The sequence below is a fragment of the Mesocricetus auratus genome, unplaced genomic scaffold (genome assembly GCF_017639785.1).
Source record: "Mesocricetus auratus isolate SY011 unplaced genomic scaffold, BCM_Maur_2.0 Super-Scaffold_100707, whole genome shotgun sequence".
Classification (NCBI taxonomy): Eukaryota; Metazoa; Chordata; class Mammalia; order Rodentia; family Cricetidae; genus Mesocricetus; species Mesocricetus auratus.
This window is the reverse complement of record NW_024429269.1, coordinates 10,786,132-10,802,500: the sequence shown is the minus strand read 5'-3', so window position 1 is coordinate 10,802,500 and position 16,369 is coordinate 10,786,132. Positions and strand designations below refer to the sequence as shown.

At 42.8% G+C, this 16,369-nt stretch overlaps 1 protein-coding gene across 4 annotated transcripts in view; it reads left to right on the top strand.

The window, feature by feature from the left end:
* Ift88 (intraflagellar transport 88) overlaps positions 1 to 16,369 on the top strand; it is a 94,294-nt gene that overhangs the window by 54,070 nt on the left and 23,855 nt on the right. For all 4 annotated transcript variants that reach the window (XM_040740628.1, XM_040740629.1, XM_040740630.1 and 1 more), the window contains exons 21-23: positions 620 to 672; positions 1,807 to 1,872; positions 13,355 to 13,461. In XM_040740628.1, the coding sequence (XP_040596562.1) occupies positions 620 to 672; positions 1,807 to 1,872; positions 13,355 to 13,461 (226 nt within the window). The remainder of the gene's footprint in view (positions 1 to 619; positions 673 to 1,806; positions 1,873 to 13,354; positions 13,462 to 16,369) is intronic.

The following is a 16,369-nucleotide window of genomic DNA, read 5'->3' as shown; positions in this document are numbered from 1 at the left end:
AAGCCTATATGTGTCGAACCCCAAAGCTGGTAGGCTTGTCATCAAACTAGCTTGGAGTTGGAGGGCTGTCTGGAAGACCCTGAAGCACAAGGGAGATTTGAAGGGTGGGGATAATTAAACAGTTCCCTATGCTGTTCCTGATTCAAATTGGTGGGGGGGGTGGACACAGGATTTCCCACTATAACCCAAAGCAGCCTAGAACTTACTGCATAGCCAAGTGTGGCTTCAAAATCACAGCAAACTTCCTGCCTCAGGCTCCTGTGAGTGCTGAGAGTACAAGCATGTACCTCTGAGCCTGCCGGGTGTTTGTAATGTTAGTCTCTAGAGGTCCTGGTTATGATTATTACTTTAGAGAAGAATGTGATTTCTTGTTAAAGGTGAAAAGGACATAAGCAGAGTTCACTTTCCCTCTTTTTTGATTAAAGCCAGGTTGTTCTAACACAAGATCAAATGTTTTTTATGTTCTAAATTTGTGAGCCTGTATATTAATAATAAAGATTAAATAAACAAAAGGTCTGAAGTATAAAAAGGAATTAGAGTAGAAAACTTAGTGAATCTGTTTCGCTGCCTCATTATTTTTGTTTCATCTCTAATTCCCACTAATTTCTTTCATTTATAGACCCACACAAGTGAAATGGCAGCTGATGGTAGCTAGCTGCTTTAGAAGAAGTGGTAAGTGTTTTGACTTTATTCATTTCTTATTTAGTTTATCCTCTTTTAGGTAGCTATGCATATAAATGTGTTCCCGTTGAATGTTTACTAAACATTAACTTTCTAAATAACTACACATAATTGAAGCATATCATGTAAAAAACATAATAATTACTACATACAGAAAAGGTATGCATACAAAGTGGGGGTGTTTGTTTTTGTTTTGTTGAGGCAAGGTTTGAATTTAAGAGCAAACACTCTACCACTAAGTACACCCTAGCCTGCAAGGTATTCCCGTAACTCTCCTAAAAACTAGCTATTTCTCAAAATTAACATGAAACCATTACATGTTAACCACAAAATGTTCTTTTTATATTAGTTTCTATTTCCATTTTCTGCCTGGGACAGTGGGAACTGTGTGTTATTTACAACAAAGATGGCTCGGTGTAGAGGTTTGTGCTTCTGTCCTAAGGAGATAACTATAGCTTGAATGCCAGAGAGTCAATTAGGAGGCCAGTGCTAAGAAGTTTGTAAACTGTGAAATGAGCAGAGCTGACCCCACTGGAAGCACAAGCTGAGGTTGTCAGTGTTCACCTGCTGGAGTGGGAGGTCTTCAGAATGGCCGAGACCTACCTAACCTGGAGGGCTCACTCTTTAACACTGCCCTGGCTGCTGTCAGAGGGACACACCCGGGCTCTGAATGATCTTTCCACTAGCTAGCCACTAAACGGTTTCTGTTGAGAAGTGAAAGCTAAATTTCAACCATTTCCTTCCACTCTAGCCTTTTTCTCCATTGTGTTTATTTATTCATTTTTGAGTTGTTTTTGGTTTTTGAACCCAGTCTTACTGTGTAACCATGCCTGACCTGAAACTCACTGTATAGTCCGACTGGTCTTTACCTGACAGCAGTCCCCCTACATCTGCTGAGATAGATTTCAGACCTAAAGCACTACACCCACATTATATGTATATTTCTCTCCAGAAATTACTCAAGAATGATACATATTTGCTTGTGCAAACATAAAAGCTGTCTATTAAACCATTAAAGTATGCCAATGCTTTGGATTAGAATAAAAATTTTTATTAAATTTAGTAAGATTTCTATAACTTGATATATCTAGCTATTAATACATTTTCGTCTCTCTTTACTTACAGGTAACTACCAAAAGGCATTAGATACTTACAAAGAGATTCACAGGAAATTTCCAGAGAATGTTGAATGTAAGTAACCTTGCATTTTATAACTTTGAAGGCAAGGATACCACAGTCTGTGTTCTGATCGTTAAATTTGCTGCAGTAACAGCATGCATAAATGAAGCCTCGGTTGTGGCACATATCTAAAAGTTTTTATGCAATTAGAAAATTTGACTCTGTAAGTGTGCATTTTATAGAATTTAGTTGTTGAAAGGTTTAAGTATGAAATACATTCTGTTTATTAGTAAACAAATCTGTGTCTCAGGCTTTTATGGGAAGTCTAAGAACAAATGTTGGGGAAGCAGCTGTAGCGCTGCTGGTAGAGCGCTTGTCTAGCATGAGCGGAGCCCTGCCTTGACCCCCACGCCAACAAAAGCCAGATGTGCTCTTAGTGCTGAGGAAGTGAGGGCAGAGGGCTAGAGGCTCCGAGTTAACGTTATCCTCAGTTACGGGAGTTTATAAACAGTGATGTTTTCCAGGGAAGGCACTTGTAGGATTTTTATTGGCATGTGTGTATATATATGGGTGTGGGTAGGTACACATGTGCCACAGTGTGCCTGTGTAAACCAGAGGACAACTTTGTAGAGTGGGTTCTCGCTGTCCACTTTTGCATGGGTTTGGGGGATTGAACTTAAGTTACAAGGTTTGCATGAAAACTGCCTTTACCTGATAAGCCATCTTGCCAGCCCAAGAGAAGCACTTTTTAACTCTTTAAGGTTTTGCTTTGTAAGACAGGGTTTCTCTGTGTAGCCCTGGTTTCCTTGAACTCCGTTTGTAGACAGGCTGGCCTCAGAACTCAGAGATCTGCCTGCTTCTGCCTCCCGAGTGCTGGGATTAAAGTCATGCACCACTGGCATGGGTGTGGGGGAAGGGTCCCCCATTGATAGCTGAGGCAGGTGGGAAAGCTGTCTGCATTACTCATCTGTCATGTGACAGCATGGGCTGGGGAGAGATACAGGTGTGGGAGAATGGCCCTGCGGATGTGAAATTGGGAGAACTGGCCCCGCCCCTTGCTCATTGCTGCAAAGGGTGAACCAGCCAGGGCAATGCTGGAGAGCTCACCCTGGTGGTGAGGACAATGTTATCTTAATTGGTTACTTGCTTATATGCTGTGAAATGAGCTTTGCAGAAGCATCCATGTATGGCCTCTCGTGTTGCTCTGTGGATTTGCAGCCTTTCATAGTGATAAGGAAAAGTATTTCAGCAGGAACTGCAAAATCTGGCCTAAGAAAAGCAGAAAATAGCCACCTTCATTCACTGCGTATTGCCATTAAACTGTCAGTTTTGTCCTGAGTTGCATTGTCATCAAAGAGGAAAGTCAGCGATGGTAGTGACTCACACCTTTAATCCCACCACTCAGGAGGCAGAAGCAAACAGATCGGAGTTCGAGGCCAGCCTGTTCTACAGGATGAGCTCCAGGACAGCCTGGAACTCAAACAACGAAGAAAAAACGAAGAAAGTCATAGTCATTTTAGAATTTTTACCAGTTTTGTTGAGAAACAAAAAGCAATTCCTTGAGCAGAAATCTCCTCATTCATGGTGAGGCTAGTCATTGAGAGGTGTGGGAGGTGTTGAGAACAGCGAGCGCTGCAGAGAAGAGAGCATCTTTGAAAAGCCTTTTTCATTTTGTTCTCAAAAACAATAAACGCGTAACACATTACAGCAAACACATCTCTCCTGAGCCCAGGTTTCTGATGATGTAACCTGATCCAAGGAGTAGGTAGAGTCTCCCTCCTCCTGGCTGGTGCTGAGGCCTGGTTCAGCACCTCACAGACACAGCAGGCAGACACCAGTGAAGAAATGGCCTACGGGGCCATGACTTATAGAACTCCTAAAAGGTACAGGCTTGCAGCTCTTCCTTCAGAGGCTGTTTAGGTTGCAGTGGATCCAGGCATCCATTTTCCCTGTTTCTTTTTTAAAAAAGAAATGTTCTGTCTCAGTCACATTAGAGACCAGTCACGAGCTAGAGGTCCAGGGCTGGCATATGAAAGTGGAAGCTGCCTGTCTGGTACCTGGAGTTGGTTGATTGAGGGGGTTCCTGCAGATATCAAACAGGGAAGCAAACCTCGAGAAAGATGAGAATGAAAACCTGGTGCAGAGTGACTTTATCAACCTGGACCAGAGACACTGGGACTCTAGTGCCAGGCTGTCCATTGTCAGCATATTTAAAACAGTACACTTTGGAAGAAGACTTCCAGGCAGCAATCGGTCCAATTCCAGGTGCACAATAAAGCTTAAAGTGTGACTGCAGAACAGTCTAGGGAAAGAGCTGTCTAGGATAAATTCTGGGGAATTTGGGTGAGGTCTGTCTCTATAGCAAAAGGTGGGTGGGGTCTGCCACACCTACTTTTTCCACAGATAGCAAAAAGATCACCAGGTCATTAACAGATCCACTCCCAGCCTTCTGGGCAGGAAAACAAGAGCGTTGAGAAGAGGTCCTTGTGTGTTTAACATTCCTAGTTTCCTTTGTGCCCCCAGTAGGTGTTCCTAGAATATGGGCCATCCAACAGGTTTGTAGGCAGCATCCTCAGCCTCACCTACTAGATGTTTGGGGCACTCCCAGCCCATTTGTTGAAACCTGAAGTCTGGGGTTGGCAAAATATCCCTTAAAGGGTAGAATTGCTTCCTGATGAAAACCACCAGAGTAGCCACAATGCCTTGGCACAGGGCCAGCAAGGCCACTTTTTCCTTTATAGAGTGTTTTAAGAGTTACCCTAAAAATTAAATGAATGATTGTGTACACTATAAGGAATATCTAAGATGACTTTGGCCTATGTAATTTTCAAAACAAGTGTAATCAATTGACTACAATAACTGGAGCCATAGTGAGGAAAATTTGTGGAATGTTGTCTGACGCAGAGTGAAACATCAACACTCTGATGGAGCTGCATACACGCGTGCAGAGACACACATGCAGGCAGAAATCCGTGCACACATGAACGCTCTGATGGAGCTGCATACACGCGTGCAGAGACACACATGCAGGCAGAAATCCGTGCACACAAGAACACTCTTTAATTTAAAACTGGCTATCTTTATACCAGTCTCATTTTTTAATAATTTGACTTTGTTGTTGTTATTGTTTTATTTTTCAAGACAGAGGCTCTCTGTAGCTTTGAAGCCTGTCCTGGAACTAGCTCTGTAGATCAGACTGGCCTTAAACTCATAGAGATCCACCTGCCTCTGCCTCCCGAATGCTGTGGGATTAGAGGCATGTGCCACCATCGCCTGGCTAATTTTTTTTATGTGCATTTGTGGGAGGGTGTCAGACCCCCCTGGAATTTGAGTTGTAGACAGTTGTAGGCTGCTGTGTAGGTGCTGGGAATTGAACCTGCATCCTCTGGAAAAGTAGCCAGTGCTCTTAACCACTGAGCCATCCATCCAGCCCCTTTAAACAGGTTCTTATAAATGGTGACTATATTCCAGACACCATTCAACACTGAGTGTAGTGTAGACCAAAGTCCTTGGCATTGTGGATCTCTTATCCTACAAGGAAGAGAAAGTTAGTAGCAAGTTTGATGTTGAGAGCATGGAGAGACTGGCCTTAGGCCATCAGTCCTGGGTGGCCTTTGAGGTAGCATTTAAACAGGTACCTGGGAAAATTAAGAAAGCAAGTGATGAAGACATGGAGCCTTGTAGGTCAGGCACAGGTGACCATGTGATGTGAGCCTTGGAGGGCAAGGCGCCAAAAAACCCCACAGCACAGCCTCGGGACCTTGGAGCAGGACTTCACAGGGACCTTCACAGAGATGAGGCCGACCACTGGAGAATTTTAAGCAGAAGAACAAGATTTGATACACATCTTCAGAACATTACCAGAATAAGGTATACTCACACTTCTGTAACTGAAATCCACCAGTGACATGACGCAATGGGTAAAACACTTGCCACACAGCCTGTTGACATGAAGTCACTGTCCAGAACCCACATAAAGATGAAAGGAGAAAAGCAACATGGCACACACACCAATAAGTAGTTCTCAAAGCTTACTGTTCTCTGGGACAGAGGCAGGCAGTGGCTGTGCCAGTTTTAGTGCAAGCATGGGCTTGAGTGCTAGTGATAGAAATGGTGACCGTGACTCTGAATATATTTGGAGTGTGTTATGATAGACTCTATGCAAGTTTAGACATTAAATGTAGGATGACCCCACAGATCTAAGTGGAGCCATCCATAAGAATTGAGCCAACTTGCTTGTGATGTCTTCCTTAGGTAAGTAAGAGGCTGTGTTCATTTGCACAGGAAAGTTGGGGATCGCTAGCATATAAACTTATCTCAATGAGTGCTTGTTTTCTTCTATTAGAGTATGTATTACAAATAATTTAATTGGATATTAGTTTGATGCTAATTGCTCGTTCTTATACATTTATAGAACTTTATCAACTATTTCCTATGTGTTGGAGACACAGCAGTTTGTTAAGCATTTATTTCTGAGACTCTAGTAATCAATTCCCTGCTACAGTATAATAAGTAGTATTGTTTTAAATGCCCCAAGTGCTGTGAAAGTACAGAACTCTTAAATTGCCAGAACCAGGAGGCAGCTGCCAGAGTAAACGACCCTGGGTGTGACCCACGAAGGATAGCTTTGCCAGGCAGGGAAGACAAAACCAGGTATCCAGGCAGTAGAGCAGCATCAAAAAGAATAGGAATGCAGGGACACACTCTATTTCAAATAAAGCTATTCTGAAAAAGTATATATAGCAGGTGGAATATATGTTTTCCTACACAGAGACAAAAATGCTGTCTAAAAATCATGACCCTACAAGGACAAAGGTGTAATTTTATAAAACTTTTCTACTTATTATTTTAGACAAAAACGGGGTGGGGGGAGCATAGGTAGCAGAGCAGCCAACAGCAGCAAAGCTGTTTATGAAACACAGCCAAAGTAGACCCCAGGACCAGAGGCAACAGGGCACAGTACTGGCCAGAGCTAAAAGCAGGAGTAGTGGCTGAGAGTGTGTGGAGAAGTGACAGGGTTCCATGTCCCCACTGCAATCTGGGCAGAATGTGATGAGACTGCTGGGGAAAGTGAGAGATATACTTAAAAGCTACTAACAGAGGGGCTGGGGAGATGGGTTAGTGGCGAGCAGGGAGTGGGTGGCTGCTCTTCTTAGCATCCATATGGTGGCTCACAACTGCCTGTATCCAAGGAATCAGATGCCCTCTCCTAGCCTCCCAGGGAACCAGTCATGCCTGTGGTATATAGACACATGGCAGGCAAAACAACCCATACACATAAAATAATAATAATAATTTTAAAAACGTATTTAACAGAGTCAGAGCCGTGGAGGTGACTCAGTAAAATGCTTTCCATACAAACTTAAGAACCTGAGTCTGGATCTCAACCATCCATGCAAAAAGCCTAACATGGTGACACAAGCTTGTAACCCTAGTGCTAGTACAACAGATGTAGGAGGATCTCTGGAGCTTGCTGGCCAGCCAGTCTAGCCAAATCAACAAGCTCTGGGTCCACTGAGAGACCCTGTCTCAAAAAATAAGGGTGAGGGCACTCACATAAATACATGCATAGCCATACACACGTGACCATGTACACATGCATACATCACACCTGGCACCCACATAAATACATGCACACACATACACATGTGAATGTGTATACATGCATATGTGTAACACCTCTAACACCCACACACACACACATAAATAAATACATGTACACCCATACACACATAACCATGCACATATTCAAACACAAAACATTTAACAGTCAAAATGAGTAATTGTAAAAGTAGGCGAATGAGAAGCGTAACTTAAGTATTTATGTAGAGGAAAGGTAGGAGGAAGAGTTGGGGTGATGTCAGCATGGGGCAAGTGTTCTTGGGTCTTGTGATGTGGCTGAGCTATCCAAACTCCTCTAACAAAGTCACTGTGCTATGTAAAGGAGACTGTGGTAAACACCCAGGAGAAATGTGCATGTGGAGTGAGAAACTAGTTTTCAATTATTAAGATGTAGCCTGGCTGAGGCTGATAAATGGTTAAGACATCCCAGGACAGATCACAAATTAATAGGCCCAAGAGTGAACCTGCAGAGCAGCGACATTCAAGTGAAACAGAGGAAAGTTATGGGATAGAGAAGGGAGGTCTGGAGAGCAAACAAAAACAATGCCCCCGAAGTCAAGGGAGATGGACTTCAAGAAGGTGTGATGGCTTGTGAGGCTTGGGGTTGGGACTGTCATTCAGTGGCAGTGTTTGCATGAAATCCAGATGCTATAATTTCATATGCAGTACTGAAGGAAAAAATATTGTACAAGTTACCAAGCAGAAGCCACTGGTTTTGGAGTCACTGGGGAAGTAGAGGCAGAAGAGCAGCAGTTGAAATATGAGGTAGGCACGAGGATGTCTAGGGAAGCTTCTCCTTAGGGAGGGACAGGCGGCCATCTGTTGGCTGCAGGAACCACCGGTAGAGTAGGAAAGGAGAAAATGAAGGTGTGCCAGGAGGCACAGCAATGAGAAACAGCCTCTGGGGATGGAGTCAGCTGTAGAGAGTGGACGGACTAATTCTGGAAAGTACTGGACCCCTGCGTATAGAAGAGAACTTACGAGTCAACCAGCAGAAGCAGGAACAGCATGCTTGTAGAGCAGGAGCAGGACCGAGAGAAGGCCACTCTTCTCTGTTGGAAAATATAAAGTCTGGATAAATCTCTCATGGTGTGAGCCCAGGAAAAGGAGAAAAAGCCAGCCTGAAGTGATAGAAAGTACAATTTACCAAGGGAATATAAACAATTATAGAATTTAATCATCCCCGACTGATGGCTGGGAGGCAAGCATGGGACTGATCCAGACCCCCTGAATGGTTGTCAGCGAGGAGGCCTGAAGAAAATATGGGGCCTTGGGCAGTAGATCAGTATTTATCCCTGGCATGCAAATGGACTTTGGGTGCCCGTCCCACAATGAGGGATGCTCTCTCAGTCTGGACTCTTGGGGAAGGCCCTAAGCCCTGCCCTGAATGAAATGACAGACTCTGGATATCCCTATGGAGGGCCTCACCCTCCCTGGGGAACGGAATGGGGATTAGGGGAGAGGCTGGGGGTGGGTGGGTGAGGGAGCAGGGGAGGAGAGGGAGCTGGGATTGACAGATGAAGCAAGCTTGTTGCTAATTTAAATAAAAAATAAGTTAATAATTATATTGCTAATATAGCATATTAGTAATCAGTAATAACTGCCATTGTTAATTTATTGAATGATAATTGAATGAAAGGGTTAAAAATTGTTAAAGAAACCAGAAGAAGTTTTGAAGAAATGTTTGGCCCCTTCTGTCTCAGAAACAGAAACTTACAGACCAAAGTGAAAAGAGCATAGGATGACACAAAAGAGGTGTGGCTGATAAGTGTACTCACAGGAAGGCTCATTTGGAAACTAGAAGCATTGGTGGAATTAAAGTCAAGTGTTTGGAAAACTGGGAAGTTTTTACAGAGAAAACCAAAGTTAAAGAAGAAAGAATTTGACAAAGACGAGAGGGCTAAAGAGATGGCTCAAAGGGTAAAGGCCTAAGTCTGGTGCCTTGAGTTCAGCACTCCCCACCCTGCAACACAGTGGAAGAGAAAACTGACTCCCACCCAACACACACACAATAATAACAACAATAATAATAATTGTAAAGGTAAGTACAAGTTAAAGTTCAGTTGAGTCAGAAAAGGACAAGCAAGAGAAACAATCTAAGGATTGTAGAGGTTGCCAAAAAATAAACCAGAAAATGCTAATGAACACAGAAATCAAAGATAAGTAGAAGAAAACATTCCAGAAAAAGATCCCGTTGACTCATCTGCAAAGAAAGCCAGACCAGGCCGTCACTGGCAGTGCAGTGAAACTCAGCAGAGCTATTGTCTTAGAAATGTGGGACCTAGCAAATACGCGCATCTCATTTCTTGGAGCAGCCAAAGGCTGGCTTGAAAACTTAATCTGGAAGTGCACTGGAAAGCTGACTCAAACTTTAGAACCCAAATGGGATTTCTTTCTGTGTTCAATAAGTGAAGATAGAAATTTATTTAAGCCAGGCAGTGGTGGCACACACCATTAATCCCAGCACTCAGGAGACAGAAGCAAGTGGATCTCTGTGAGTTCAAGGCCAGCCTGGTCTATACAGTGAGTTCCAGAACAGCCAGAGTTGTTACACAGAGAAAACTTGTCTCAAAAGAAAAGAAATTAATTTTTAATATCTGGTTAACAATCATAAAAGTCTAATTTTGATGGTAGTTGTGGTAAGGGGAGAAGTATGCTCTGTACTTCCTTACTCTAAGGCTGTCAAGAAGTGTGGTTTAAACCTGGCGGGATGGTAGGTGCCTGTAGTCTGGGCAGCATCGTGAGAGCAGGAGAGAGAATGCAAACCTGGATTCTGGTAGACAGAAATAGTGTAGTGCCAGCACAGCTGCTGCCTGAGCAGCACTCCATTCCAACAGAACGGACATGGTGCATCAGAAACTGATGGGCCACTGGAAGCCAGTACGAGCTGCATGGAAGCTGGAGTTGAGACAGCTATCAGAAGCTCCCGAGTGACGGAAGTTTGAATTTGTAGGGTCTTCTGCCTTGTAATTTATCCCAAGGAAACAGGTACATTTTAGAACTACTTTTTCAATTAAATAAATATAATTTCAGCACATCATAAATATTGTTCAGGTATTAGGAACTTATTTTAAGGAGTTAAAAATGTAACTTAGTTGGTAGAGTACTTACCCAGCAACCAAGGAGCGCTAAGTTTGATCCCCAGCATTGCTGAAGGTAGGTATGGTGTTGCTTGTCTGGGAAATGGAGACAGAGGGTTAGAAACCATAGACTAGCCCCAGCTACATAATGAGTTGTAAGCCACTCTGGGCCACATGCATGATACCCTGCCTTGGGAAAACAAAAACAAAAAAGCCCTAGTTGGTCTAGTTGGTTATTTTTAATTTTTGTTTATTATTCTCTCATACAATCCATCCTGTCCACATTCTCCCCTCCCTCCGCTCCTCCTAGTCCCACACACACATCCCCTTCCCCCAGTTCCATTGCTCCTCCATTTCAGAAAAGAGCAGGCCTCTCAGGGACATCAACCAAACACGGTGTCACTAGACACAATAAGACCAGGCACAAACTGTTATATCAAGACTGGACGAGACCTCCCCTAGTAGGAGGAAAAATGTCCCAAGAACAGGCAAAAAGAGTCAGAGACACCCCCACTCCCACTGTTAGGAGTCCAACAAAAGTCCCAAGCTAAACAACCTCAGCATGTATGCAGAGGGCCTGGTGCAGACCTCTGCAGGCTCCTCCGTGGTTGTCGCTTCGGTCTTTGTGAGCCCCTATAAACCCTGCTTAGTTTATTCTGTGGGCCATGTTCTCCTGGTGTCCTCTACCCCTCTGGCTCCTTCAGTCCTTCCTCCTCCTCTTCATTGGGGTTCCCTGAGCTCCATGTAATGTTTGGCTGTGGGTCTCCACATCCGCTCCTGTCAGCTGCCTGAGGAATCCTCTCTAATGGCAGCTGGGCTGGCCACCGATATGTAAGTATAGCGAGTATCATTAGGAATCATTTCATTGGCTTTTTTTTTTTTTTTCCTTTTTGGCCAATCTACCCTAGGTCTCTGGGCCATCCAGATTCTGGTTCCTGGCCATCCAGGCAGTGTCAGGCATGGGATCCCTCTCATGGTGTGGGACTCAAGTTAGACCAGTCACTGGCTGGCCACGCCCACAGCTCTGAGCCACCATTGCCCCAGCACCATCTTGCAGGCAGGACAGATGTCTGTCAAAGGTTTTGTGGCTGAGTTGGTGATGCGGTCCCACCACTGAGAGCCTAGCCTGGTTACAGAAGAGGCCAGTTCAGACTCTGTATCCTCCATTACCAGGAGTCCTCTCTAGGATCACCCTCGTAGGTTCCAGGAAGTTTCCACTGCACTGAGTTTCTATATGACTCCCTAGAAAGCCCCCTACTGCAGTTGTCTCTCCCTATACTCTCTCTCTTGGTTCCTCTGCCTATCCCTCCAACACTAGTTTTTTTAACTTAGCTTTTGCTTATTCTCTTGATAACTGACCAAAGAGGGCAAAGAAATATACAAAATGTTTAGCATTGTCTGGGGGTAGAGGAGAAATGAGTAACTTTCATTTTTTTCTTTGTACCTTTACATAATGTATAAATACTCTACCATAATTTGCATTGCTATTATATTGGTAGAAACAAGTTATTTTGAAATGACAGTAAAGTATCACAAAGTAATTGAGCCAACAAATGGTAGAAGACTTACTAACTAATTTCATTCTCATTAGTTAGAAAGAAAATCACTTTTGTTTTTTGTTATTTTTGTTTTGTTTTTCACACTTTGTGTCTTAAAACTTTGTTCTTTTGAGATGGGTGTCTCACTCTTAGTCTAGGTTGGCCTGGAACTGTGTTGATCCTCCTGCTTCAGCCTTTCGATTCTGGGATTACAGATATAAATCATCATACCTTATTTAATTTTGCTAATTTTATCTATACAATCTTAAATCCAGAAATAAACTCTATTATACGTAACAATAAAGCAGGCTTGGTGGCTAATGCCTGAAATCTCAGCTCTGTGGAGGTAAAGCCAAAAGATCAGAGGCTCAGGGTCATTCTCAGCTACCTAGCAAGCTTGAGGCCAGCCTTGAAAAAATGAGACCTTGTCTCTAAATAAATAAATCATTTGTGTAAGCCCAACTAAATATGTTGGGTGAAATGTATGTAAGTAATGAAAGGATTGTATTACTGTTCTATTCATGACGTGATGACCATACACACAGAAATTCCAGGAATGGAAGTGTGGGGTGGATGGGAAAAGCACATAGGCAGAGTGTAGGACTATTCTAGTTCCTCACCTGGGTGTCAACTCAGAGTATACACATCCATCCTCTCTTGTAATTACACATGTTTGATGTTGGCTTCAAGCCCAACTATAAAGCATATGTTTTTCTAATGTGAATAAGACTGGTTAAAAGAATGAATTTGCCAACAGTAAAAAGACCATTTCCTGGTAATATACTCCTCCTATTCCTATTCCTCCTCGCCCTCATCCTTCTCTGTACATGCTACATTTTGTAGCCAAGTCGCCCTTAGGAATCTTCATGTTTGTGCATCTCTCATTGGTGCAGTCACAAATATTGCTGCTCTGAGTTCTCATCCAGTGACTTCCTTGTGTTGCTGTGCTTTCTGTGGTCTGGTGGCATGAGGACAGGGAAGGTCACCCACAACGAAGTCATTTGTCCCGGTCTAGAGACTGCAAGGTGCCATGGGCTTGGTTTGGGGTATAGAAGTGAGACAAGCCCTCACTATGTAACTCTGACCGTCCTGGACTCTCTGTAGACCAGGCTGGCCTCTGCCTCCCATGTGCTGGGATCAAAGGTGTGCTACTTTAAACTCCTGGCTACAGATATGTTACAAGAGAAAACAAAGTGCTGTCAACATGCAGCCTCTGCCAAAAGGTCAGCCTTGCTTTGTTGGATTGAACTGCTCTGTGCATCTTTCCTTTCCTAAATATTTTTTGTTTTGTTATGTTTTTGTTTTTTAATTTAGGTTTGCGTTTCTTGGTTCGTCTCTGCACAGATATTGGATTGAAAGAAGTTCAAGAATATGCCACAAAACTCAAGAGGTTGGAAAAAATTAAAGAAATGAGGGAACAGGTATCTCATATGGGCCGAAAATTGCTGTCCATTAATTTTCAAAATGTCAGCCTGCTGTAACTGAAATGCACAGGGCTAGGAACTTGCATCAGAGCAGATCTGGAATTTTACTCCACAGCAACAAAATGAGATTTTCTGGGAAATGAATGGATCTGTATAGCATAATGTTAAGTGAGGCAACTCAAACTCTGTAAGACATAAGACACGTGAAACAAAAGAGAAAAGAGATGGGATGGGGCACAAGAGAGGACCAAGGGTGGCAGGAGGTGGGAGAGTTGATGACAAGGAGAATCTACTAAAACCCATTCTGTTCAGAATGCTGTGATGATGCCTACACTGTGTATGCCAGTTTTACAAACAAGAAAGGGATCAATACAGAACTAACTTTGCTTGGCATACTAAAATCTGAGAATGATGTGTACATGTGTGAAATCAATGCATTTTTACTATTAGATGATAATTGTTTCACCTAGAAAATAATGATAAAATGAAAAGCAGTATTTAAAGCAGAGTTGAATAGCAGGCCTGTATCTCATAATAGCATGCACAGGTCCTGGGCTCAGTTCCTAGCATGGCAGGGAAGAAGAGGCAGGGTTGAACTGCTTTTTCTGCTCTACTATAATAGGAAACATCACCAAAATTCCAGTCTAGGATTGAAATCTGATCTGAGTAGGGCAGCTTCTAAGGAAGAAATTCAGGTGGCTTCTATGGAGTCCTTAGTGGAGAGCTACAAATATATAAGTGATTGCCATTTTCCAGAAGACGAAGTAACAGGGATTCATTTGGAACCTTGATTTTTATTGGTGAGAACTGTGTCCCATGAAAGCCTGTCCCTTGTGGCATCAGTACTTTGTTCCTGAGCCGTCTCTCTGTGTGGCAGAGTATGGTACAGAGAATGCCATTGTTAGCTCATTGCTGCAGCAGATAGAATGCCATTGTTAGCTCATTGCTGCAGCAGAGAGAATGCCATTGTTAGCTCATTGCTGCAGCAGATAGAATGCCATTGTTAGCTCATTGCTGCAGCAGATAGAATGCCATTGTTAGCTCATTGCTGCAGCAGAGAGAATGCCTGTTAGCTCTTTGACTTCTCTCTTGCATTTCAGCCTAGAACATTTAGGTTGTAGTGAGTGTTGAATATTTGCCTTTTACCAAGAAAAATATGTTCTTGAAGCTAATATTGATATATTAAAATTAAAACTCTTCTTGTTTTTTTGTTGTTTTGAGACAGGATCTTATTATGTAGCCCTGGCTGTCCTGGAGCTCACTCTGTAGACCAGGCTGGCCTCAAACTCACAGAGATCCTCCTGCCTCTGCGTCCCTCGCACTGGAATTAAAGGTGTGTGCCACCATGTCCATCTAGAAACAAAATTCTAAGTGAGGAGTAATGGAGTGGCAAGTGCCTTTTATGCAATTACCCTGGCTGTAGAGAGGGTCTGATTCTCACATGCTTGCAGGATGTGGCTGACTGTCTTCGCCTCTAATATGCCATCTAATCTCATGTAAAATATTATGAGCAAACTAGTTTTGCTTTAAAAGTCCTATAAAATATCAAGTTGGTATTCATTTGTCAAGCTAGACTACATCATTGAAACATGCTGTAATGACCGATTCATGCACTGTCCCAAACACTAATGAAATTAGGCAAGTGTATGACAGGACAGCTTGTGACACATAAACTGTTCTAGGTAGAAATTCAAATGATTGTAATTGTAATTACGCATTTAATAAGAACCAAAACAGGATGTATTTAAAGGAAGCACATTTTGGAATTGAATTCATTGCCGAGGCCCCTCACGTAGAGCCATGGGTGCATGTACTAGACAAGCTTGTGTCTCAGTTCTGAGTCCTTACAAGTGAGCCCAAGCTCCTACAGATACAGTCGCTCTTGCAGCCTCCGGCCCTGGTTCCTGGCTTCCTAAACTTCCAAGAAGAGTTCCTTCTCAGCTCTCAAGAGTAGCCTCTTAGCTTTTCTTACAATATTTTCAGTTCACCACTAATTTAATCCTGTCTTACTGAACTGGGTTGAGTCAATGTAGTTGTCATTCACTCCTCATTTCTATGAGAGTCACTTTTGTTTTGTTTTGTTGTTGTTTTGTTTTTCGAGACCGGGTTTCTCTGTATTGCTTTGGAAGCTGTCCTAGAACTCCCTCTGTAGACCAGGCTGGCCTCGAACTCACAGAGATCCACCTGCCTCTGTCTCCCTTAGCCCTTGTATCTTCTCTTGTCTTCTTTGCCTTATTGCAGTCTCTATAGTAGCAGGTCCCTCCTTAAAATCCAGCTGACATCTCTGGACTAAAGAACTTTGCTGAATTTAAGTGACTAGTGTAACATCATTGAAACTACCCTTTTCCAGTTGATGCTCAGTCTTTTCATTCCTCTGCATCAAAATGTTTACATCTTTATTAAGTAGCTCTTACTTGTTCCTTGCACAAACCTGAGACTATTTTCATATTTACTGTACTTTGAAAAACATAAAGCTACCTTTTTATGGTGAAAAAGAATGGTTTCTTCTAAAGATGTGTCTGAAGGGGATTAGACCAATATTCGGTAAGTCTTTTTGTCATTGGAAGGATACAATTGATCGTGTAAACTTTGCATCAGGAAGAAGAGTTAAACATCATAGGAACAAAGCATTTGTCAGGGACCCTAAGGGATTAGAGAAATCTTTTTAACAAATAAATTAGGTTTTATCTGCAGTTAATTCTTATTCCTGAATGGCTCACTCAAACTTCCATGTTTGTCTCTTATCACCCACATTAACAGCTCTGTGCCTATTCAGGGCCTCTTCAAATAATTGATCACTGACCTCGTGTAACCTGTGAAGCCCACTGTCACTTAGACATCTTCTGTCATTACAGCTTTTCCTTAATAGTTCATACGCTGCCATTGACATACCTCAGTCTCTCTA